Source organism: Muscardinus avellanarius (genome assembly GCF_963383645.1).
Source record: "Muscardinus avellanarius genome assembly, chromosome: 11".
NCBI lineage: Eukaryota > Metazoa > Chordata > Mammalia > Rodentia > Gliridae > Muscardinus > Muscardinus avellanarius.
In genome coordinates, this window is record NC_137797.1 from 101,999,961 (window position 1) to 102,025,368 (window position 25,408).

The 25,408-nt window shown below is 39.5% G+C and overlaps 1 protein-coding gene across 2 annotated transcripts; it reads right to left on the reverse strand.

Moving 5' to 3' along the window:
* Nucleotides 1-2,645: 2,645 nt before the first annotated feature.
* On the reverse strand, nucleotides 2,646-25,107 carry CLEC1A (C-type lectin domain family 1 member A; the record flags this gene model as incomplete). Of its 2 annotated transcripts, XM_080705206.1 has the most annotated exons (6): nucleotides 2,646-2,868; nucleotides 3,855-3,973; nucleotides 6,313-6,464; nucleotides 13,213-13,389; nucleotides 14,497-14,595; nucleotides 24,996-25,107. In XM_080705206.1, 6 exons carry the CDS (start codon nucleotides 25,105-25,107, stop codon nucleotides 2,718-2,720), a joined length of 810 nt encoding a protein of 269 aa, XP_080561332.1. In that variant the 3' UTR covers nucleotides 2,646-2,717. The 2 variants fall into 2 exon arrangements, with proteins under 2 accessions (XP_080561332.1, XP_080561333.1); XM_080705207.1 differs by lacking the exons at nucleotides 13,213-13,389; nucleotides 14,497-14,595.
* Nucleotides 25,108-25,408: the final 301 nt, after the last annotated feature.

Genomic DNA, 25,408 nt, shown 5'->3' on the forward strand with positions numbered 1-25,408 from the left:
TACAGGGCTCATGACCTGTTTCCTGTTGATAAGTCCTGAGAGCTGGTTCAATATCCTCAGGAAAGGAAATAGCTTATTGTGTTCACTAGGGAACTGGGCTCTACCAGGAAAGGTCGTGTTCTTGTTTGACTTTTCTTGCAATTTCTTCAGAATTATCTATACACACAGGAGCCTAGAAGAGAAAATGTCTCCTGATGCTGAAAAAAAAAAAAAATAACAATTCCTTTGGGGCCCCTTTCTGATCCTCCACTGAAAATTATTCTCAGCAAATCGAATTTTCAAATTCACTTCATGATTTCCTTCTATTCTTAAGATTACAAAATGTAACTGTGAAGAAAATGAGAAAATGTTGTGCCATCCTCTTTTCCTGTCTTTGGGAAGTGTTTGTTCATAGTGCGGTCGATATTGTGAGCTTTCTTATATGGTCAAGGGGATTGAGAGCAAAATGAAAAGGGGTAAATTCACGAAAAGAAAGTGTCAAATAAATGCTATTTTTTTCTCCCTGCTATCTAAAATGATGCTTCTTTTAGGTCCTGTATTTTGAGCACGAATACTATTTACCATTCACTCCAAAGCAGATAAAAAAGACATGTGCCATCCACCTCTGATCATAGGATGCCAGATGTCAAAATTTAATGAGTGCCGTCTCTCTATCTTACGATTTTCCATAAATTATTTGACTGGAGCGGTAAGGTTTAAAGAACAATTGCTTAACAACAGGCTTAATCCCATTTCTTGTTATGCACCTATTATATTAGCCACTTTTGTTGAACATCTGCTCTCCTCATGGAAGTCTTTGATAAAATCCTCAGCTCCCCAATCTAGTATCCTTGTATATCCTGTTCATGATTGTTGATCTTCAAAAATGGTTTTTCATGCATGTTTGTGTATTTAAAAATGAATCACTAAATTCTTCTTAATACTTCCTGAATTTCCTTTCTGCTTTACATTGCAGTTTATGTTGTGAATTTAACCAAGAGTTACAGCGTGAGGAAATTACAAATATTTCCACTTTATGCTTAATGAAATACTGTCTGAAGTAAAATAAGACACAATAGGAGGTCTACAGCCCTTATTTTCTGACAATACCTGCCGTTCTCTTTCCACAACACAATTAATCAACATAAAACCCATTCCACACTGAAGAAATTTCCTAGATTAAAAGTTTTCAGAGGAGGGATCTGCAGGTAGTATTAGATCAACAACAATCTTTCCAAATGAGGTCTTATGAAGAGACACACAGAAGTGTTTTCTCCACCCTTTGATTGCTAATTGATGCAATTTCCCCACGACATGCATGCTTCCTGAAAATAAAACTGAAACACCCCATTGTTGAAAAATACAGATTTATAATGGAGGATCCTTTCTAGGGTCGACTCATCTACAACCTATAAAGTTAGCAGTCGCGATGGTGTTAATGACCAACGCACACAGTCATCCTGAGAAAAATGTGTCTAGTTGAGAAACCAGCTATGAAGATGCCACGGTCTTTCACATTCCATGACTACTTGGAATTCATGTGATCTTTGCAACTCCATTTCTTCATCAACCACGGGTTCATGTCATAATTTGGGCCACAGAATATTCCAGTTTAGAAAAATATTAAAAACCAGCCTCGTGGAGATAACACGCATCGCAGAGACTTGGTTTTGGTTTGTTGGCCAAAGCATCACGATAGGCAAGATTCTGAGAGTCCCCTCAAACTCTCAGTGAGGCACAATCAAAACACCGATTATTATCAAATTTTGAAAAGCATTCCCATGTTGAATTCTCCCCCACATGGAAAATCCTTTCTAAAAAATGGACACTACACCTTTTTTACATTTATTATTATTAAATCTTCAGTACCTGAAAGGTATAAACATGGATCAAATGAGTGAAAGTAAAAACTGAAACCAGACTTTTTCAGGAGCACAGAAGGGAAACTTATTTCTCCTCTATTCTTCAATTTCTCTGAAGGAGAGAGTCTCAAGGGGCAGTGATTCTGATGCAGAATCGAGAAATTCTTAGAAGAAAAAGGCAATGTTTGGAGCCTTATTGGTCACGAAGAAGGATATTCATAAGAAGTTTTATAAGGTGGCTTTATAAAATTTTATAAGAAAATAATATTCTCATAAAAAGAGTCATTATGGTTGGAATGCTGACCATAGGCAACATAGATAGAGTCTTTATTGAGAGAATGGGAAATAAAAAGTGCAATCTGGAGACCAACAACAATTACAAAAATCTAGTCAGATATTTAGCAGCATGGGATGGGGAAGGTCCAGCTCATTTCTCTTAGAGCACCTGACTCTCATGGCAAAGGATGCTACTTTCCGGTAATTCCCCCACTTCAGTAAGCTCCTCACTTCTCCAAGTACGAAGAAGCCATGGAAACAGGGAGGGATTGTTGGATGCTGAGAAGGAAGAAAACCAGCAAGTTATTTCTCAGTCAAGAAGGCAGATGACAGCTTCGTCGGGCTCTAGGGCTCATGGACGCTCCGTGAACAAGACTTCTTATCACTACTGGTAGTAGGTGCACACATCCAGTTTAGAAACGCTGGTGATCCTGAAGAGCAAACATGAGAACCCTTCTTGTACCAGTCCGAAGGATTGTCTCTCTTGATTATTTCCCATTTCCCAGGGTCTCGGATATCTCTCGAGTTGGCCTCACATGGCTCGAGTCTAGTTGGCAGCTGAGGCTGAGCGGTTAGCCCCCACCTAAGGGTCCAGGGAGGCTAGCGAAGACCCTCGGGCTCCACTCTCCCCGCAGTCCTCTCGCACGCACACCGCCTCAGCTCTCTGCAGTCCTTGGAGAAAGCTCTGCCATTGAGGATGGTCACACAGTCCCTGCTCCGGAGGCTGGTGATATCTATTATAATCTCAAACCTTAGAGAAGAAAAAAAAAAAGAAAATTAAATTACATTTCCTAAAATCCAATCGTAAGTACTCCTAAAGTGCATACAAGTCTTCCTATGATGATAAAATGCTAGACTATGCACCCAGAATGAATTTACTGGGCAGATGGGGGCTACTGAGCTCTCTATTTGCTGGCACTTAATTTCCATTATGATCTTCAAAGCAGCAAGAGACACAACAAAAAGTGTTTCTAACTAGAACAGAGACATATGTTCTAACCCAGACTTATCATGTGCTTTTGCTGCTATGGTAAATTGTAAAACACGAATGATTGCACTATCTCCCGGGACAATAAATTGCTTTACTGTGCCTGGAGAAGAAAGAGATCTGTTAAAAAAAAATGGCTCTTGTGTAATATACTTTGATACAGAAATTCCATTTTCCTCTTCCAAAAATCCTATCTGTTTGCCTATCTAAACGCTCCCATCATAAGCAAAACTAGCATTTTACATATAGTGCCAGAAAATCTATTCTTGGCAAGTGTTATTTCACTGCACAAAAAGATAAGGAACCTGAGGTTTTATCCTGTCTCTAGGCATTAAAAAGTTTTGCAACCTGGACCATAGAGTACACATAAGTGATTCATTTTCTCTCTCTCTCTCTCTCTCTCTCTCTCTCTCTCTCTCTCTCTCTCTCTCTTCTCTCTCTCCCTCTCTATCTCCCTTCCTCCCTCCCTCCCTTCTCCCTCCCTGTCTTTCATAGTACATCCTAGCCACATACTGCTGGAAATGTCCAAAGAACTGTCCCCTGATTTTCTACTAACACTGTGTATCTGTCTCCTCACCATTTTGTATGCCTTCCAAAAGCAAGCACTAACGTTTTAAACATCGTTGGAAGTTTCCACTTCCCCCTGCAAATGCAGTATCCAGCATAGAGCAGACGATTGATTGATGTTTTCTGAGCTCCCTCACCCTCCCTATTAAACGTCATTCTCATAATATGTTCTGAAAGCTTACAGTTCAAAGGAGTAAGGTGTCCCGTCCATCCACAGCCAGGCCTTGCCGCTGCTGTTGCGGGAGAGCCCTGTCCAATAAGAGTAGAAAAACTCAGAGTAGCTCTGAGGCATGGCAAAGTCCTGTGAAAGGCACACGAGAAGACCTTTAGCTCCGGGGGTGTTCAACACATGGACGCAGATGCGTGCAGCCAGCCAGTGCTGCTCAGAGAGGACCACCAGGAGTGCTCCCCATGACGATGCGGTCCACTCGAGACAGAAGGATCTGTCACGAGGGCCACTGAAGCTCTGTCCAGGTTCAGGAACTTGTCATATCTCAGTTGTTAGGTTGATATGGTGAAACTTAATCAACCAAGACGTAAACATGACCCATTATTCTCAAACATCAAGAATGATTCAAAAATAATGGGGAGGATACTTACCAAGAAATGTGGAGTGGTTCTGGGAAATGGAAGAATTTGAAAGAAAAATTGCAGGAAAGGGAAAGTAACCTTTATAAATACTTGGGAATGAGCCGGGCATGGTGGCGCACGCTTGTAATCCCAGTACTCGGGAGGCTGAGACAGGAGGATCGCACAGGTTCGAAGCCAGCCTCAGATACTTAGTGAGGCTCTCAGCAATGTAGTGAGATCTTGTTTCAAAATAAAATATTAATTAGGTGGTAGGCACAGCCCAGAGGTAGAGGCGCCTGGGTTCTATCCCCAGGACCAAAAAAAAAGTAAATAAATAAAAAATAAAATAAAAAATACTTGGGACTAAGAAAATATTAGTAAGTGGACGTCAATGCAAGACAAAGTAAAAGATGGATTTGGAAACTATGTTGGGGAAGGAGAAAAAAATTTTAATTTTTATATATACATATGTATTTATATGCATATGCATAGTCATGTACATGATAATTCTTTCTCTACTATTTTTTAAATCTTAAAAAGTTATTTTCTTTCTTCAACCTAGTCTCACTCTATATTTCTAATAACTTTAACATAGAAATCATCTAAATCTATTGTAATTATCCACTTTTATGAATTTCTTTTTCATCATATTATGAATCTTTAGGGTTATACGCTTTGTTTTAAAAAATGTTGTACACTCAACCCTTAGGATAATGAATGCAACATGTTGATTCAACAAGCGATATTAAAAAATCAGTGAAACTAACGCAAATCAATAGTCACAGAATAGAGCAAAAAAACAACTATTTGGAAATATTTTTTCAATTAAATGGGAATCCCTTTAAACTAAATATTATAGAAATAAGTCATATAAAAATGATATATATATATACACGTGTGAAGTACATGAGAGAAATAACTATATAGCTTTTATAGAAAAATTTCCTACCACTGCATATAGTATAGTTCAATAAGCAAAGATAATTTTAAAAATTAGGAGAGTCTATTCCAGGACATAGTGTCTTAGTAAAAATATTTCCCTCCAATAATAAACAAATGAAGTCATAAGGAAGACATAGGAAATATTAGATATAGATATTACAAGGAAAATGGTAGGCATAGTTATTGCAAAATCATACAGATTTCAGGATGTGGATAGTAATTAATAATTAACTAGAAAAGTGTTATTAATTGATAGTAATTAATAGTTAACTAGAAAAGATTGTGTATAGTGAGCTGGGCATTTAATTAAATAACTATTTTGGATAATTTGCCCTGCACAAAGACCTCTGCTAAATTTTAAAGAAGCAAAAATAAATAATGATTAGGCTGATGGAAATTTAATTGAATTAGAAATTTAATGCAAAAGCAGTCATGAATATGAGAAAAAGGAATATAATCACATAACCTGTTTATTGATTTATTTCCCCTACACTACTGGGTATTGAACCCAGAGCCTCACGGATCTTAGGCAAGCACTCCACCACTCAGCCACACACCCAGCTATAGCTATACTGTCTTATAGGGTACTTCAATTGTATGTCCTAACTCAATTTAGGTCACCTTGTAGTTTACGTCTTATATTTGCCTTGACCCGTCTTCTGGAAGACAAGATAGATATTTGCAGATTGTGGTGATGATTTAATTAGATATGCTTTAATTAATGACTTTGTCCCTTTTGCAACAGAAGGGCAGGCTGTGCTGTTTTTCGTCTTTCTGACATGACATCAACATCATTCCCTTCCGACTCAATTCAAAAGAGGTCAAAATTCAAGGCGTGCCCTACTTGCTCCCTGACCGAAGAGGGAGTTTGAAGAGCTCTTTCCATGTTTCTTTAAAATAGGTATTTATGGTGAAATTCTGTAAAATAGGTATTTATGGAATTTATAGGTATTTAAGGTCTTTCTTCTACTGCAGAAGTGCAAAGCAATAGGAGAAACACAGACCTTGATTGGAGAAGGTGGGAAATCTGTGAGCCACTCCCCTCGACCCCTCAGAATTGCCTGGTGTTGCTCTTTAAAGGACACCTTTAGAGACTCCTTCTAACATCAAAAAGACTCAGGGCCTTACCAGCACTTGCTGTGTGTTTATCTTCAGCATGGTGGCATTCTCAGCAATGCAGAAATATTCACAGCCCTGCCAGCTTTTACTCTCTTTATAGAAGTTGTAACATTTGTCCCCATGCCACTTCCATTTTTCTGGACAGGGGCTGCACCTGTGTTCTGGAGGGTCAAGAAAAAAAGAACAGCAATCTTAGTAAATGATTTTCTACTTCTGTCTGTTGTGTGGTTTTTCTTGAAATTATACATTGTTTGAAGTCTTAAGCGATAAGGGATTTCTCAGCCGGGCGTGGTGGTGCACGCTTGTAATCCCAGCATTCAGGAGGCTGAGACCGGAGGATTGTGGTTTGCGGACAGCCTCAGCTACTTAGTGAGGCCCTCTGCAACTCAGTGAGACTCTGTTTCAAAATAAAGAATAAAAAAATTGGGCAGGGGGTGTAGCTTGGAGGTCAAATGCCTCTGGGTTCCATCTCCAGACCCACTTTTTTTGTGGGGGAAGATTTCTCTAAGATATTTAATCGCCCGGATGATGATAATTACAAACACATACCAAACAGCCATGATAGGCCAGGAATTATAATTGATGCTGGATAGACAATTTAAATTAAAACAGACACTGGTAATAGAGAGTATGAACTCTGGCAATGACTGACTGAAACTTCCCTGGCCCCTGGACTGCAATTCGACATGTGGAGAGAAAACTCAATTTCATAGAGCTGTTCATATGTTCAGAAACTCAAAATATTTGCATTCAAGAAATAAAAGGAGTCTATAGTTTTCATCTTCAAAATCCTCGTAAATGATAGTAAAATGAATTTTTATAATGTAATTTGTACCAGTATGAGAGGGGCTCATTTCTCACTCTCAGTAAAATGAAAAATTAGAAGAAAAAAATACCAAGACAGGCATAAAGTTAGAATTATAAATTCCCATGTATCAGAAATGAAGATGTGGGCAAAACAAGAGTGAAATAGACATGGTGGGTGCTGGCTGCATATACAGGATTAGTCTCTGAGAGTCACGGTTTTAACATCTATGTGGATACCTGGACTTTAGCTTTTGAGAGTCAGGGACCTGTAACCCAAATCCCCCAGGTGCATGATGGGATAGGAAATTTACTCATATCTGTAATGGTTTTATTGCCTTAAAAACAATTTAGTACGTAACTGTTAACAGAATAACAGCTAACTGGTCAAGTGGAACAGAACAAAGAACCTAGTAATTAATCCAGGTGCATACAGCCCATTAATTTTTTACAAAGGTGCCAAGAATAAATATTGCAGAAAGGACAGTTCCTTCCATAAATAGCTCTTGGAAAAGTGGATATATCAGTGCAGAAGAATGAAACTAGATTATTATTTCTTACCAAGTAAAAATCAATTCAAAATGGATAAGAGATTTGATATAAGACTGGAAACTATGAAACTATTAGAAAAAAGTAGAGGAAACGCCTCAATACACTGGTGGAAGCAAAGATCTTTTTGATCTAAGCCCAGAAGAACAAACAAGAAAAGTAAAAAATGGACACATGGGATTCTACCAAGGCAAGAAGTTTCTGCACAACAAAGAAAATAATCAACAGAGAGAAATGTAAACTATTCACTCAACAAGAGATTAATACCTAGAATGTGCATGGACTAAGAAGCTTAACAATAAAAAAAACCCCAAATAATCCATTTTTTTAAATGGGCAAATGATTTAGACACCTCTCAAAAGAAGACATACAAGTTGTCAAAAAGTTTATGAAAAAATGCTCATTATCACTAATCACCAGCAAAATGCACATTAAAACCAAAATGAGATATCGTTTCACCCCAGATAAAATGGCTAGTATCCAAAAAGAAAAAAAAATATATTGGCAAGGATATTGAGAAAGGGACCATAGATTAGTACAGTCACTACGAAAAACTGAAGATTCCTTAAAATGCTAAAAAATAGAAGTATCATATAATCCAGAATCGTACAGCTGGGCAATGTCTAAAGGAAATAGAACCATTCTGTTCTGTTCTATGAAGCAAAGGAAACAGTCAAGAGTCTGGAGAACCTACAGAATAGAAAGGAATTTTTGCCAGCTACTCCTCTTACAGAAGATTAATATCTAGAAGCTATAAAGACCTCAAAAACTTTAACATGAAGAACTCCAAATAACCCAATAAAAAATGGGCAACTTAGCTGGGCGTGGTGGCGCACGCTTCTAATCCCTGTGCTTGGGAGGCGGGGACAGGAGGATCACACAGGTTCGAACCCAGCCGTGCTGGCTTAAGAGACCCTGTTTCCAAATTAAAAAAAAAAAAAAAAATATATATATATATATATATATATATATATATATATATATATATATGATAAAATAGGTCTGGGAGTGTAGCCTGGAGGTAGAAGGGCTTCCAGGAACCCTAGTACCACCAAAAAAAAAAAAAAAAAAAGGGCAACTTAATTGAACAGAAACTTTTCAAAAGAAGAAATACAAATGGCCAATAAATATTTGAAAAATGTTCAACATCACTAGCAATTAAGGAAATACAAATCGAAATGACACTGATATTTCAGGTAACTTGAGTTCGAATGGCAATAATAAAAAAAAAATACCAACACTAATAAATGCTGGCCAGGATGTAGGGAAAGAGGAGCTCGTCCACTTTCGGTGCGATTGCAAATTAGTACAACCCCCATGAAGATAATACGTACGGGGTCTCAAAAGACTAGGAATAGAAGGAACCATTGTATGACCCAGGGAGAGCCCTCCTCAGAGAGAAGAGAGAGAGAAGAGAGAGAGCATTCTAACCCCAAAAGCATTGAAGTTAGAATACTACAGTGATACATGTGTTATATTCACACAATGGAATTGTACTCAGCCAGAAAGGTGAACAAAATGATGTAATTTGCAGCAATATGGACGGAATCAGAAAACATGCTAAGTTAGGTCGGCCAACCTCAGAAAGTCAAGCGTATTTGTTTCTCTCATATGTGAAAGCTAGAGAGAAAACAGGAAATGTATGAGACCTTGGATCAATGGGGAGGGATACCAGTAGCATAGCAGAAGGGGTGTGGGGGAAGGGAGGGGGAAAGAGGATTGAGGAAGGAAACCGTTCGAATAATGCCTTGGCAATATACGAAGGTATTACTACCGGTTTCCAGTGGCCTGTGCAGAGGGGGAGGAGGGAGTAGCGGGGAGGGAGGTGGCAGAGCTGTGTGCGTGTATGTTTGCACCACACTGGCCCGCACTATGATGTACAAAAAATACACTCGTTAAAGTACAAATAAAAAAAAAAAAAAAGGAACTGGGGGCACTAAAACAGAGAGAGGAGAAGCTGGGTTCTGGTATTCTAATAGTTCTATAAAATCCACACCCATCTATGATGCAGTTCAAAATAAGTAGGGAAGAAGTAGATGCTGTTTCCCAACACATATTATTAATATGCCAAGGGATGGAAATAAGACTTATCCAAATTTGATCATTATACATTATGCATGTTTCAAGTTATAATACTGTACAACATAAATATGTAAAAATATTTTGCATCAGTAAAGAACCTGAGTGGTCAATACGCGGACAGATGCTAGGGTTAGTACTATTTCCTTGTGTATTTGAAATATTTTTGAAATATTTCATAAAGTCAAAACCTTTAAATCAATAGTTTAAAAGGTTATCTTTGACATGTTGTGACTTTACCAATTTGTTATGGGTCTCTCTCTCCCTCTCTCTCTCTCTCTCTCTCCCTCTCTTTCTCTTTCTTTCTGTCTTTTTCTCTCTTTCTCTCTCTCCCTCTCTCACACACACAGAGCTTCCTGTCTCAGAATTCTGCCATAAGAAAAATGACAAACCTGACTACACCTGCTCACAAATAAAAGGAGGTCCAGGCTTCCTAAGACCCAGAACAGGAAGGGGCCTGGTGCTTACCTAGGAGTAAGGGAGGGGAACAGGACTCGGGCTATTAGCACAGTATCATACATGCAACTTACTGTACACACGTTAGTTTCAACCGTGCTCATTGCTATTATGATCATTTAGCCTGCCAGTGTCTGCTTGGAGTCCCTGCTGGAAGAGATGGTGAAGTTGCATCTGGGCTCAGCAGAAGGAGAGCCTGGTTCATTGTAATGTCTGCACACATAATTTCACCTAATTTAACATTTGATTATAATATTACATAAGCAATAAGGTGACCTAACTGAGAAGATGGGAAGGGGGAAGAGGGAAACTCTCTAAAGCACATGATGTAGTTAGACATATCAGTCAATTACTAAGCCAAGCATGGGAAGGAGGGAATGGGGTGGATATCGGGTAATGGCTAGCTGGGTGGTGTGTGCATGTCTGTCTCCACCATCTTTCATCCCATTAAGATATATGACTACAATGCACCAATAAAAAATTAAAAAAGAATAACTACTAAAATAATAATACTACGTAAGCAATTGAAAAATGAAATAAAAGTTAGAAGTTCATTTCCCTTGGACATACATGCTATATGAATGTATATATACTCATACATATTTGCATATGCATATATATACATATGTCTGCAAAACACATGAAAGGAAAAATGCATCTTTTTGGTCATATATGTTACTGTGTGTACTGAAGATGGGCGATCTGTTTTCAAATGTTTTGTTTATGGCATGTACAACTAAGGGAACTGCAAATGCCCATGGATTCCTAAGCTAAACAAATTGGCTCTCTGTCATCTTTTTTTATCTATAAATTATCTATGAATGCATATGATAAATATGACAAATATTTACAGTTATTCAACCAAGAATGTCCATTTTACCAAGCTTAATTGAAGGGCATTCAGCTTTACAAATACACGAAAATATGTCATTTTAAAAAAATCGAGACAGAGGCTGAGACAGGACGATCCAGGTTCGTGGACAGTCTCAGCTACTTAGTGAGGCCCTCCACAACTCAGTGAGACCCTGTTTCAAAATAAAGAATAAAAATTAGGGCAGGGGGTAGAGCTCAGAGGTAGAATGCCCCTGGGTTCCATCCCCAGACCTGCAAAATAAATAAATAAATAAATAAATAAATAAAGTAAGTAAGTAAGTAAGTAAGTAAGTAAGTAAATAAATAAATAATTGGGTTGGAATGTAGCCTGGAGATAGAATGCCCTGGATTCAATCCCCAGTACTGCAAAAAGAAAATCATCTTATCATATTTTCCTCACAGTCCTTTCTGTTTCTTTTTTCCTTAATTTTTACTGGACCTTGAACACAGGAATGTTATTTTACATAAGTCATCCAGACCCAGAACTTGTTTTTTATGTATCAATCTCTTAAAATAACATTCTTCTCTGGTTCCTAACTTTTTTGTATATCAACTTGATACTTTCATATTTGAACTAAATAGGGCTTATTTGCACAGCTTTTCTTATTATTGACTTTTATATAGCTAGATAAAAATTTCAGAGGCCATTGGCTTCAGAGAAACTGGATTCTCTTTTTGATAATGGTACCCAACCAAAAAAAAAAACTAAAAGAAAAAGAAAAAAAAAACAAAATTTTTTCAGAAATATAAAAAAGTTATAGCAGTAGACTATTAGTCATGTGCAAAACAATACCTTAGGGAAACAGAAGTGAGTGTGCCTATTGGTATTATTTACTGGATAATAGCACAGTTGGGGTGTCTGTTTAGGTGAGGTGTCTGGCAGGAAGTGGTACGTGTGGAAGTCTAAGAGACTCTGTCCCACTTTAGAGTTCCCAAGAGATAAGCAGAAAATAAAGACTTGAAAATGTATGTTGCTTCCTATGCATGCAGTTAAGACATCAGATAAGCATGCCAACTTGAATAAAATGTACCATACTGAAATCCGAAAAGGACACACACACACACACACACACACACACACACACATTCTTCTAGTCTCCTCCAGTAGTATTTTTGTTGTTGTTGTTGTTGCTCTAAGTGCAGATTACCGATCATTACCATTCTCTGTGGTTCTTAATAAAATGTATATTTTTGCTACCTAATGAAGTCTTACTAAATTAAAATAATTAGGATTAGACGCAGATTATCTGCATTTTTTTAGCTGATCCTTGTGTGGTTTTTAAAATTAGACAACTATAACTATAATTTATTAACCTCTTTGCCGGGGTGGATTTGTAAACAAATATGTCAAGTTGCACTGAGATGTAACCCTGTTTCTATTCACTTGTAGTGTTATATCAATTATTCTTTTGTGTGTGTGCATGTGTGTGTGTTGTGGTACTGGGGATGGAACCCAGGGGCCTTCTACCTCCACACTACACTCCCAGACCTATTTTATATTTTATTTGGAGACAGGGTCTCACTAAATTGTTGAGAGCCTCAGTAAGTAGCTGAGGCTGGCTTCAAACCTGCGTGATCCTCCTGTCTCAGCTTCCCAAATACTGAAATGACAAGTGTGTGCCACCACGCCTGGCTATATCAGTTATTCTAAGTGAATTGTTTCTCTTTCTCCCCCTCTCTCTCTCTCTCTTTCTTTCTTTTTTTAAATTTTTATTTGTTTTTGGTACTGGGGATGGAACCCAGGAGCATTCTACCACCAAGCTCCACCCCTGGTCTTATTCTTTAGTCTTTATATTTTTTGAAACAGGTCTCACTGAGTTTGCCAGGGGCCTCTCTAAGTAGCTGAGGCTGTCCTCGAGAATCGATTGATCCTCAGGTCTCTGCCTCCTGAATGCTGGAATTACAAGCATGGGCCACCATGCCCGGGCTCTAATTGTTTTAAGTATTACATTTAAAGACCCCTTGCGTGTATTGTTAAGAGACATATAGGAACTGATCCCAACCTGTGGTTGTGATTTCGCAACCCAAACTCTTAACTGAGTTTTCCAGTAAATTAATTAAACAACACTGGCTCCTAGTGACAATTGATGGGCCTTCCATTCTAGATTGACAGACGTCCGGTGGTGGCCTGGAGGGGAACAGGCTTACCTCCGCTTTTGTTGTACAGCTCCCGACAGAGCCTTTCAGCCACCCGCTGCAGAGTTTCTGAAAGCTGCCTCTTCTGGCCTTGAAGAGCCTGCAGCTGTCGGGACAGATTCCCCAGCTGTTCATCCTTGAGAGCGATGCTGTCTTGCTGAGTATTGGAGAGTTGGTAGAACTGAAAGACTAACCCCAGGGACCGAGTCAGCCACGCTGCTTATTTCTTACATCTCTATTTCTGATTCCCACTTACGAGAAAGACCAGAAGAAAAGTATACTGTGTAAGACCTCAGGCTCCGAGGCCGCATATTGCCTGTATTCACACGCAGATTCTTGCACATACAGCATAAATCGTATCATCTTGGGCAAATTAATTTCTCTGATTCTGTCTGAAGCTGTGGAATCGTGATGGCAGTTCCTAACTTTAGAAGTAAATTCCCAAACTACGGCACTGCTCAATCATCCTCTGTATGTACACAGAGACCATTACTCAGCCAAGAACCACAAATCCACCTGTCTGCCGGTCACTGGGTTTTGGTAACATGCTGTGTACACTGTTGCTTATTTGATTATTATAACAGTCGGTTATTATTTCTGTACGTTTATAGGTTTGCAATAATGAGCAGTGAAGGCAAGCAACTTGTTTCATGTTGCTTAACTGGGAAATTTCGACACCGGTTTGAATTTCAGTTTTCTAAATCTAAATAAAGAAATCTCACGTGATCATGAGGGTTGCTTTATATTTTGAAGAAGATGGTGGTTGCAAAACAATAGTTATATCAAAATGAGTAAAAACTTTCCTGGGCGTGGTGGCGCACGCTCGTCATCCCAGCATTTGGGAGGCTGAGACAGGAGGATCGCTATTCGCGGACAGCCTCAGCTACTTAGTGAGGCCCTTCACAAGTTAGTGAGATCCTGTTTCAAAATAAAGAATAAATATAGGGCTGGGGCTGGGGCTCAGAGGTAGAATACCCCTGGGTTCCATCCCTGCTACCAAAAAAATAATATATACATATATATCTTATATATACATATATATACTATATATATATATATATATATATATATAGTATATATATATATACTACCCAAATCCTTCTTATATAGAAGATTTAATTCTGGTTAGCTAATGATTGCTGTATTTTAATACTTCCACTACTCATTATTTAAATACTTGTTATTAGATTACTCCAGAAGTGAAGTTAAAAAATTTTTTTTAATTCATAACTAATGTTTCTTCTCCTAGAAAAACCTTGGAACCAGGATCCATCCCCCAGGCAGAGCCGGACTCACACGCGAGGCCCAGGGCTGCCAGGCCCAGCAGCAGCACCACACACAAGATCAGCAGGGTCAAGGCCACCCGGCGCCAGGTAGAGGCTGGAGTCCTGCTTCCTGCGGGCAACCAAAGAAGAACAAAAGAGGTGAGGCCGGCGTTCCTCCTCTTGATGGAAGTCCACAGCCAGCAAGCAAGAGGCGTGGCTCCGGACAGGAAAAATTCCACAGGGCAAGAGTAAGCAGGTCTAGATGACTTCTTACCCCCGTCCTCAGAAAAGTGGTCACACGACTCAGAGCTAAATTTCTTCCCAAGGCCCACCTTCCCTATCTACCTTACCAGTCCTACTATGTACCGAGTCCTACTAAGAGCTGTCATTATCCTTATATGGTTGTTTATAACCTTCTGCTTGTCCTTTTTTTTTTTTTTTTTTTTTTTTAGAGCTGAGGATTGAACTATTGAGACCTATTGAACTCCAGGGCATTCTACTTTTGAGCTATACCCCAGCCCTATTTTTTTTTTTTTCAAGCACTGGGGATGGAACCAAGAGGCATTCTACCTCCTAGTGACACTCCCAGTCCTTTTTTTTTTTTTTTATTCTTTATTTTGACACAAGATCTTACTAAGTTGCAAAGGGCCTCACTAAGTAGCTGTCTGAAAACCACAATCCTCCTGTCTCAGCCTCCCAAATGCTGAGATTACAAGCATGCACTGCCACGCCCGACCCCAGCCTTATTATTTTATTCGTTATTTTGAAACGGGGTCTCACTAAGTTGCGGAGGGCCTCTCTTAAGTAGCTGAGGCTGGCTGTGAACCTGCGATCATCCTGTGTCAACCTCCCAATTACTGGGATCACAAACGTGGGCCACCATGCCCGGCTTTCTTCAAATTCTAATTACCAAAGATTCCTCTTAACACACCTGAAACAGGGCCCCCAGACTCCTTGAAACTTACCAAGGAACAGCTTTTTACATAATCAAGGAAAACATGAAATTAATTTATTGTCACTTTTGTAAAACGTGCCCCCCCCCCAGCCGTCGCGTCTTCTATGTGTCTTCTAAAAAGCACACTGTATATCGGTGAGGAGAAATGGTCACTTCACCATGCCACCGGGCATGGTGGCGCACGCTTGTAATCCCAGCATTTGGGAGGCTGAGACAGGAGGATCGCAGTTCGTGGACAGCCTCAGCTACTTAGTGAGGCCCTTCACAAGTTAGTGAGATCCTGTTTCAAAATAAAGAATAAATATAGGGCTGGGGCTGTGGCTCAGAGGTAGAATACCCCTGGGTTCCATCCCCAGTACCGCAAAAAATAATAATAATAAATAAAAATAAAACTATGACCAACACCCTTCTGTCGCCTCCAGCCCCTTCGTTCTGACTTGTGATTGCAAGAACACCACTCTCAATCTTGAGCGCACTCCATCCCCGGAGAGCTCATTGATCTGGGTGTGAATGACAGGTGCCATATGAAGGAAGGGCCTCCAGTCAGGAGCAGGCGACATCTCTCGCACTATAATTTAGATAAAATACAGAGAGGGGGGAAACCTTCAAACAAGCTCTGGTCTCTGTGACCTCTGAGTTCCACTGCACTGAGAATTCAAGTCAGTTCTAAAACAGAAAGATTAAAGAAACACAAACGCTGTTTCCTTCTAGCGAGGTCCTCTACGTGAAACATTCCAAGCACGGACATTTGCACTCAGTATTATTTGCAAAGGGGTGAGGATAGTCAAGACAGTGTAGAAATAGAAAATATGATGGTTATCCTCTGGAACTAAAATTCAAGTAAAATAAGTTAAAAATCCCAGAATGGACATCCTGATGCACTTTAAAATGTAAAACATCGCCTTCATAAACACCTTGCTGTATGTTTAGAATAAAATGCAAATCACTCTTCACAGACTGCTCTTTTTTAAAGAAAGCAATTTTATTATATTTTCTAGCCAAGGTATGGCCACCACGCCCGACTTGATTTTTTTTTTAAAACAACATTTCTGTCATCAGAGGACAGAGTCAGCAAAATATATGTCCCAGTCATACTTTTCTATACACTGCCTTGTAAAAACCTGAGTCATGAACAAATATAAAAAAAATTTTACTTTCTCCCTTGTTTCAATTAGCTAGTTTATGTGATTCAGGCTAAATTATCCTGGAAAAAAAATGATTTTTCTCATAACATTGACTTTAAGAGTATTTAAGATCAATAGAATGTTTTAAAAAAAAAAAAAAGATCAGAGGCAGAGGCAGAATACAGGCTAAATAGCTCCAAAAATTTAAATATTTTTAAGGTTCAATATAATCCAAGAAAACTAATCGTGGGTTTTCCTGCGTATGAGAACTCACCGACATAGTGGCTTTATTTCTATGTCTTATTTCTTATCACCTTTAAATAGAGTATCTATCTCTCTTCTTTCTTTTTTCTTTGTGTCTGTCTTATCCTAGTAGAAAGTAAACTCTGTCTTAGAATAGACTAATATTTATTTAGTCCTTATTATAGTATATAAGCTTGACCAGTAATTGAAATAGCTCAATTACTATTGAATAAACGCATGAATAAATGAATATGTCTAGTCTATATAAGTATTTCTGTTATTTTCCTAGCTACTTCTACTCAAAGCTATTTATCTAACTACACATCTCAAACGCACAAAAATAAAAAGTCCTATCCTTTTTATTGTTACCATTTCCTTAGCCAAAAGCAGAAATATGAAGAAAGTTTAAAATAACTATGGAAACAACCAAAGTATTTCTCTCTTTAAATATTTTCTTTCCTTTCATAATACCGGGAACAAGAGAACTGTTGATTTTCTGCCTCAAGGACCAAAAAGCGCAAATTTACATATTAATGATGCAGCCTGGACTTTAAGTTTTAGCACATTATTTAATTATTATATCCATGAAAAGAATAAATATGCTATCTTTCTGAAATTGTTTCTAGGATAGAAAAGTAAAGTAGAAATGTCTTCTGCTAAGAATCAAAAATTGAAAAATCCCCTTCCAAGGAACCATCTTTCCCTACGCAAGTTTATATTTAAAAATCTTCGCTTTCTCCCATTAATATTCACAACGCCTGCTTGTTTTACCTACAGACCCGGAGTTTAACCTTACCTTCTGGAGTTTCTACAGTTGTTCCAGGCATTTCCTAAGAAATCAAGCTTCCACGATAGAAAAACCATAAACTCAAATGTTACTTTTTTTTCTTTAAAACTCTGTTCCCCTCTAAGTATTTTGCTTCTAGCTGCGAGTCTCATGTTCCTGAGTTTTATTTCAAGTGTTCCTAATCGTACTGAAGTCTCCCTCTAGGGACCACTCCCACCCTAAAAACAAAAAAAAAAGTAAAAAGAAAAAAGTCAGAGATTTTCACAAAAATAAGCCTCCTGGCAGGTGCTTGAGTTTGTGTTGGCTTTATTGTGGTTTTATTTTCTGGAAGAGACACCCTATGTTGTCTCCTGAGGCATTTTTAGAGAGAGGTGTGGCTAGGCCAAGGAATGGTATAAACATCCCTAGGAATAATAGTGTAACATATATTATGTATGTGTAGAAAAAAAAAACACCCCTTTTCTGTTTCCTCTTACTATAAAAGGCTGAAGTACCTGGGGCCAAGTTTTGAATACAAATTCCTTTATTGTTATGGAAGTTTTGTGGCTGAAAAGAGTTGTCATTATTCTTTTCTTTTCTTTTCTTTTTCTTTCTTTCTTTTTTTTTGCGGTACTGGGGATGGAACTTAGGGTCATTCTATATATATATATATATATGGAACATATTGAGAGTGGTGTACATTTACATTGAGCTTCATGCCCTTCCCCCTCCCTTTCCCTCCCCCCCAAAAGAGAGTGTCCAGGTTAACCGTGTTGTATTTATGCTATTACACATATTCGTATGTAGCTCCTCCATTGAACAACCTCAGACTTCTTCCTCTCCTATCCTTCCATTCCAGCTTTGCTGAGATTCCCCTCCATCATCTGGAGTCCCTCTGGTATTACCACTACTCCCTAGCTTGGGCGTATTAGAGAAAACATATGTCCCTTCTCTTTCTGTGCTTGACTAATCTCACCTAACAAATGTTAACCTAGGGGGATTCTACACCCCAACCCTTTAAAAAAATTGTTTTTAAACAGGGTTTTATTGAGTTGCAAGGACCTCACTAAGTAGCTGAGGCTGTCCATGAACCATGATCCATGATCCTCCTGACTCAGCCTCCCAAATGTTGGGATTACAAGTCTGCGTGGCCATGCCCGGCTGACAGTTGTCATTCTTGACCAGCAACTCTTTATCAAGCCTCAGAGAGGGAAAACTTTATACTTCTCCAATCCCAGGGCTACAAGAAATTAAGAAGATATCACCAGCTATATTCTATGAGTATGCCTCTGAAATGCAAAGGGTCTTAAAATCTGGAAAAAGAAATAATCGAGAATTTAAATAATTTGCAAAGACACATTGCACATTGGTGGCAGAGCAAGGATTAAATGATCATGGTAATACTGTGCTTTGGACATTTCTCTGCGAACCAGGAATCACAGAGAAATGGGGACCAAGTTGGTGATAATGTGCAGATGATTTCAAAAAAATTTTCTCTGATCTTCTTAGAATACTACTAATGGTTTTCAGTGATGGAACATTGTTAGCCTTTAACTGATGTTTGGATATATTTGTAAGTTTAAATATCATCTTTTTAAAGCAACTTCTCTTTGTGGCCCTAATCCTTGCGTAGGAAGCCTCTGTATGACAACCGATCTCAGTTCAGTGGATTGAACATTTTTCTGTGTTCATAAAAATGTGGGTTTCCTTTATAGATCTATTTCAAATATTTGTTGCTTTCATTCTCTCTAAATGGAAATGAGTGTTATCCTTTCTATTATTTGAAAAGAGTTTACAGCTAAGAATCCATGAGTTATTTCCAGAATACATCGGTTTACAATTCACAGTAGTTAGAAGTCAAATTATATTTCCCCTTTTGAATAAAATTTAGGTGCATTAACCTCACTTGTCAATGAATGGACTTTACTGAAATACAGTTAAAAAATAACATTACTATTAATGATTGTTCCAATTCCTTGAGTTACTGACATAAATGCCTTAGATGAGTTACTTCGTTAGTAATCACAAACACCCTATGAAGCAGAAATTATCGCAATTAATAGGTGGAAACAGAGCTGTAGAGTAGTTAATTGACCAACTGAGGTGCAAACCGCTACTCCTATCTACCTCTAAACTTTCCTTGGACAGCCAAATTGAACTGCCAAGGATCTACCTAACTTGCCTACGTTTGCACAGCTGGTAAGAAGGGCAGGCTAAAGAGCTACCCACATACTCTGATTCCACAGCTGAACATTTATTAAAACCCCCAACAAATCGCACATTAGTATATGACGGTATGTGGCAGTGCATTTGGAAATAGAAAAAGATCTCAGGGTTTCAGCCCTCAGAACTTCTTACATCCATCTTACAGTGATGACCACCTTCAGGCTTGCCCTACTCTCTCTGAAAGATGAACTTTCTCAAGGAGAATTTAATCACTGGCCTCCCTCCTCCCCCACCCTCCTCCTCTTCCTCTTCTTCCTCCTCCTCCTTCATCTTCTTCATCTCCGTCCTTTTCTTTTCCCAAGCCCCATCTGTGGTAAGTCAAAGTTTCTTAGCGTGTGGTATCAGGCTCCTCATTCTACTTTTTAACTGCACCACCTTCACCTACCTCTTCCCTAAGAGCGTTTACCATTTACCACCAACCAGTCCTCCTCCTTGGGCCCTCATGCTAAGCTCTGTTATGACCCCCCCCCAAATTCTTAGCTTGATCTAAAACTTAACCTAAAATAAGCCCCCATATTACATATATATAATTATATGTTATTATACATATAATTATATGTCATTATACATATTTACTATATATAATTATAATCTAAAATTAAAGATTATTAATATATAGTTATAAAATTATAATTATAATTTATACATACATATAACTTAAAAATTCCCTTCTCATCTGGTTCTGTGGCACACACCTGTAATTCTAATACTTGGAAGGCTGAGACAGGTGGATCACAGGTTCAAGACCAACCTTAGCAATATAGCAACATAGTGAGACCCTGTCTCAAAATTGAAAGGGCTGGGGTTTATCTCAGTGGTAGAACCCCCATGTACCAATACCAAAAAAAAAAAAAGTCCTCACTCCCTCACTCAATCCTGTAGTACCTCAGTGATAACATTCACTATCTTCTAAAAAAAAAAAAAAAAAAGAGAAAAACAAAAAGGAAAAAATAAAGTCAGTTGTTTATTTTACTATTTAGCCATCAGTTCCTTTTCAAAGCATTGCCATCAAAAAAGAACCAATAATCTACTTCCTTCCTTATTGCTACCACAACAATTGGGTTTTGTGTCCTCTCACCTCAACTCTCCGCAGTGTATATTATTTTTAGAGCCCACTCGTCATTGCCCTGGCTTTTCCATTATGGTTTAATTTGTTTTCTCCAGACTCCCTCAATGCCTCTCTCAGGTATTCCCGCGTCCACAGGGCTCTACCATTGCCCCAGTGGATGTGGCTGGGCTGTCTCTCCCTTCCTGCCCCTCAGCTGTTGGTTGAGAGCCCCAGGGTCCTCCTGTTACCACAGGAGAATATTCTGAATATTCTCTTTTCTTGTTTCATTTCACAACCCCTCCCTCCATGATCTCACCCACTCCCAACCATTTTTGTTAATATCTACCTATCATCATTACTTCGTTGTATTTAATAACCATGCCAATAATTTTCGCATCTATATGGAGCTCAGAATTCTTACCTCGACAACCCCGTAGCCTTTGTCGACACCACATTCTTCATATTCCAGTGTCTTTGGACAACTCCAAACACACACCTTTCCTCCCAGCTCCTGAGGCCCCACTGAATACCTCACCTTCTCCTGTTCCCCCTGGGGTTTCCCGCTCAGTCAGTGACACGTCGTCCACAGAACACTTGGCCACATTAGGCAGCCTACACTCAGGTCCCGGTCCTTGTCTTCTTACATATGACCAAATACCAATTATTTAAGTCTTTCTTCGGATGCCACTCACATTGATTCCTCTTCCTCCTTCTTAACCATACGGCAGATGGTTCGAGATCTGAATCTGCCTGGACTCGTGGTAAAAGTAGGTGTCCAGTTTCACATCCCACCCTGCACCCGGTTGGTCCTGAGAACACGCTGTAATGTTTCTCCCAGCTTAAATCTCGCTGTTACTGCTACAGTTAGAACACCGCGCTAGGACCTCAAAGTCCGTCCTTGTCAAACACCTCCCACCAACCTGCACCTGCAAGTCTACACCTCGGCCACCCTTATGGAGTCGGAGTCTTTGAAAACAGAGTCACTTGGAATCTCCCTGACGTTTTCCACATGTGCCTCTTCCTCTGGTGTCTCCAACCCAAACACCCCCTCTCCTGATTCCGCATCATGTGGAACACCCGAAAATCAACGCGATGCTGTGGGTGTGCCCTCTCTCGGATCTTCCCTGAGCTCCTCTACCTCTTTTTAGAGAGACGTAACCAGGCTGCCATTTGTAACGGACACATGCTTCTTCCAGCACATATTATCATACTTATGGCTTAGTTGAGAATGACATTAGACTTCTGATTTTCTCATAAACTGGGATTATATCATATTCATTACATCCTCAACACCTTGCAATATGCCCGATAGAACATTAATTCGTGGAAAACCCATTTGAAGGTGTTTCGTGTATTACTTTCTCACTCTTCAATTCTTTGCTATTTTTAATACAAACATGACTCTTATGTTGAGGAAAATCAAGATCTGGGAAATCAATGTCTACGCGTGGTTTGTTTTTATTAATTCTAAAGAAAAAAACCGTAAGAATTGACTACTCATAATTTTGCCCCAGAAAAAAATTGTGTTGAATCTGAACTCGGCTTTGCCAAAAACATTTTCAGAGGGATTTTGTTGGTGTTCTTCGCAGCAAAGGTATAGCCGATATGTTTTGATAAGAAGCGGACTTTCACAGTGATATTTTCCCAAATATTTGCACTATCGCAAGAAGATGAAAGCAAGATATTATACGTGGAAGGCTCAGATAACCATTTCCAGATGTTTGACTCTGAAACACTTAATTCTTTGTAACCTCTGCTTGCTCCTAACTCTTCCAATTTCCATTTCTTACCAAGCCAATGTCAAAGGCTGAAGCGAGCATTTTATCCTGCTCCTCCCCGTCTCTACCCTCCGACCTCAACAAAATTTATTTGTACACACTGTTCCTTCTGATATCAATCAGTATTCCTCGTGAGAGTTCCTGGCTCCAGTCGGAGATGAAAAATACAGGGACACCCAAGCTGCTGGCTACCGCAGCCCTAAGACCTTGAGTCTTCCTAAGATTTGCTAAAGAAAAGCATTTTGTATCCTATTACACATATCCTGCGGGTATAGAAGCTGACATTTGGCCAGTTACCGCCGTGATGTAGGTCAAAGAGGCTGGAAATCCCCCAGTGTCCCCTAACAGCTTACTGGACAGTTTAGTAAAAAAACAAAAATCTATAACAATAGGACCCAGGTGGGGGATAACTGATGAACAGAAAAGATTTAATGGAGACAAGGCAGGGGGAAAACTCTACAAGTTACTTGATAAAGAAGAAAGAGTGAAGAGGGTGTGTCCTGATTTACAGAGGTAAAGAAAACCTGTGTGTGGAAGGGAAAGGGTGTGTTCAGATACAGGCAGGGAGCCGATCTCCCCTGGATACAGATCTGACCCAAAAATGTTAGGCAGACCATGCTAGGAATTCTCAAGAGATGGAATGTTGACAGAAAACCCACATTTTTTAAGTGTTTGTGATATACCAGTGTTTTGCCTCATTTATCGCTGCTAGTACTTGGAGCCACCGCAAAGGAGGTTTTAGTGCTTCTATGTAATGCTAGTTTAAAGTAATATAAACTAAGTCAGGTACAGAGGCACACGCCTGGAATCCAGGATTTGGGAGGATGAGACAGAAAGATCTCATAGATCTGAGGCCAGCCTCAGCAATTTAGTGAGACGCTCAGTGACGTAATGAGAACTTATTGCAAAATAAAAAGGGCTGGGGTTGTAGCTTGGAGGTAGAATGCCCTGGGATCAATCTCCAGTACAAAAGAATTTTTAAAAAGTTAATGCAAATGAGTATGTCTAAAGTCAACTATCACTGATGTTTTATAAATGAAGAACCTGAAGTTGTATGACAGTTAAATTACTTGTGTAAGCTTACACCGATAGTGGGTATATGACCGGCATGAGAACTGAGTTCTTAGCTACATTAACATGTAAGCACTTTTCATTACAACTAACTCACGTTTCTGTTTCAGATTTGCTCAGGAACCAAGGAACTTTTTCTTTCCTTCCTTCTTTTTCCTTTTTTCCTTTTTTTCTTTCTCTCTTTCTTTCTTTTATTTATTTATGTTTTTCATGTGGTACTGAGGTACCAGGAGGGTCTACCTCCAGCCCTATTTTTATTTTGAAACAGTCTCTCACTAAGTTGCTTAGGGCCTTGCTAACTTTCTGAGGCTGGCCTCAAGTCTATAATCCTCCTGTCTCAGCCTTCCAAGTCCTGTGATTATCATTGTGCCTGGGGTAAGAAGTATGTGAATTATGGAAATTGATGAAGCCGGCAAACATCATTACTTTGTCATTTTGGGATGAGTGTCTGTGAATAAAATGATAAGAGATGCGTATCTACGAATAAAATTATAGGATGGAAGCTCAGCGCAGCTAAAATTAAACATTTTTTTTTAGTCTGGTTAAATCTTCTTATTAATATTTTGAAATCAATAAAGCCAGAGGGAAATGGGGATTAGCTATAACTGAGTCTGAGGCCACTATCTAAATCACCAAACCATGGAATTTCAGAGCTGAGGGGACACGCTAAAAAAAGCATTTTCTTTAATCATCTTTCATTTCACAGATGAAAAATCCACACCGACACCTGGTGCCGAAGCGGGACTCTCAAAGGTCCCGCAGCTCCAAGAAGCAGAGCTATGCTGCCACAGAAAGAAGCAGAGCTATGCTGCCACAGAAAGCCGGGGTCAGTTGGTTCACTTGGAAATCTCCGCCCGCGAGCCGTGGGTTTAAAGCAAAATGGTAGCTTTTATGAATCTAAATTTCCAAGTCGCATCACAGATAGTAAAAAAGAAAAAGAAAAAAAAAAAGCAAACAACGAGCCAATCATAAAAACAGAAAAACAAAAAATGTGCTGCGGCGCTTGATTTGGTCGTCCTCTTGGAACGAGGAGGGGAAAAACAGATGCCGCTTTATGCGAATACAATTTCACCTTGATAAGCTATTTTCCTCAACAGAAAACTACTATGCTATGTTTGGAAAATCAAACACCCGCGTAGAGACAGAGTTTACGTTTTCAGATGTCCCTACGGGGTGGCACCTAAGTTGGGGAAAGTGCGGTTACATGCCCCTGCAAATCAGGGAAAGGTTTCCTCTCTTCCCTGCACTTGCGGGTCCTCAGCCCCTGGGTTTCTCAGGGAAGGGTTCTGGTCTACCTGGACCCGGGAAGAGGACAGTACCTGCGTGCCTGGGCTCCAGCTGCCGGCTGGTGGAGGCTCGGGAATGCAGGCTCATGGTGGTGTCCCCATCCTCGTCCAGCATGTCTCTTGTGCTGCTGTACTTGGCCTGCATCCCGGCGCCTGCAGGGCTGAGGGCGAGACGTGGCCAGATCGTCCCGAGCACGCCTGGCCACAGTGAGACGGCTCAAGTGTGGCACTGAGAGACATTCGTATTGTCTGTCCTCTTCTGACAAACAGCAGGGGAAGCCTGGACTCCGGTTCCTGCCTGGAGAGGCCCAACCCCTCCCCTGCAACTTGTACTCTGAATGTCAAGTGGGCCAGGCATAGGGGAAATGGCTGTGTTTTCTGTGCAGGCAGCCTCCAAACAGTTACTGAAGCAGCTGCCTTTCCCAGACTTCTTTTGTTTATCTCTC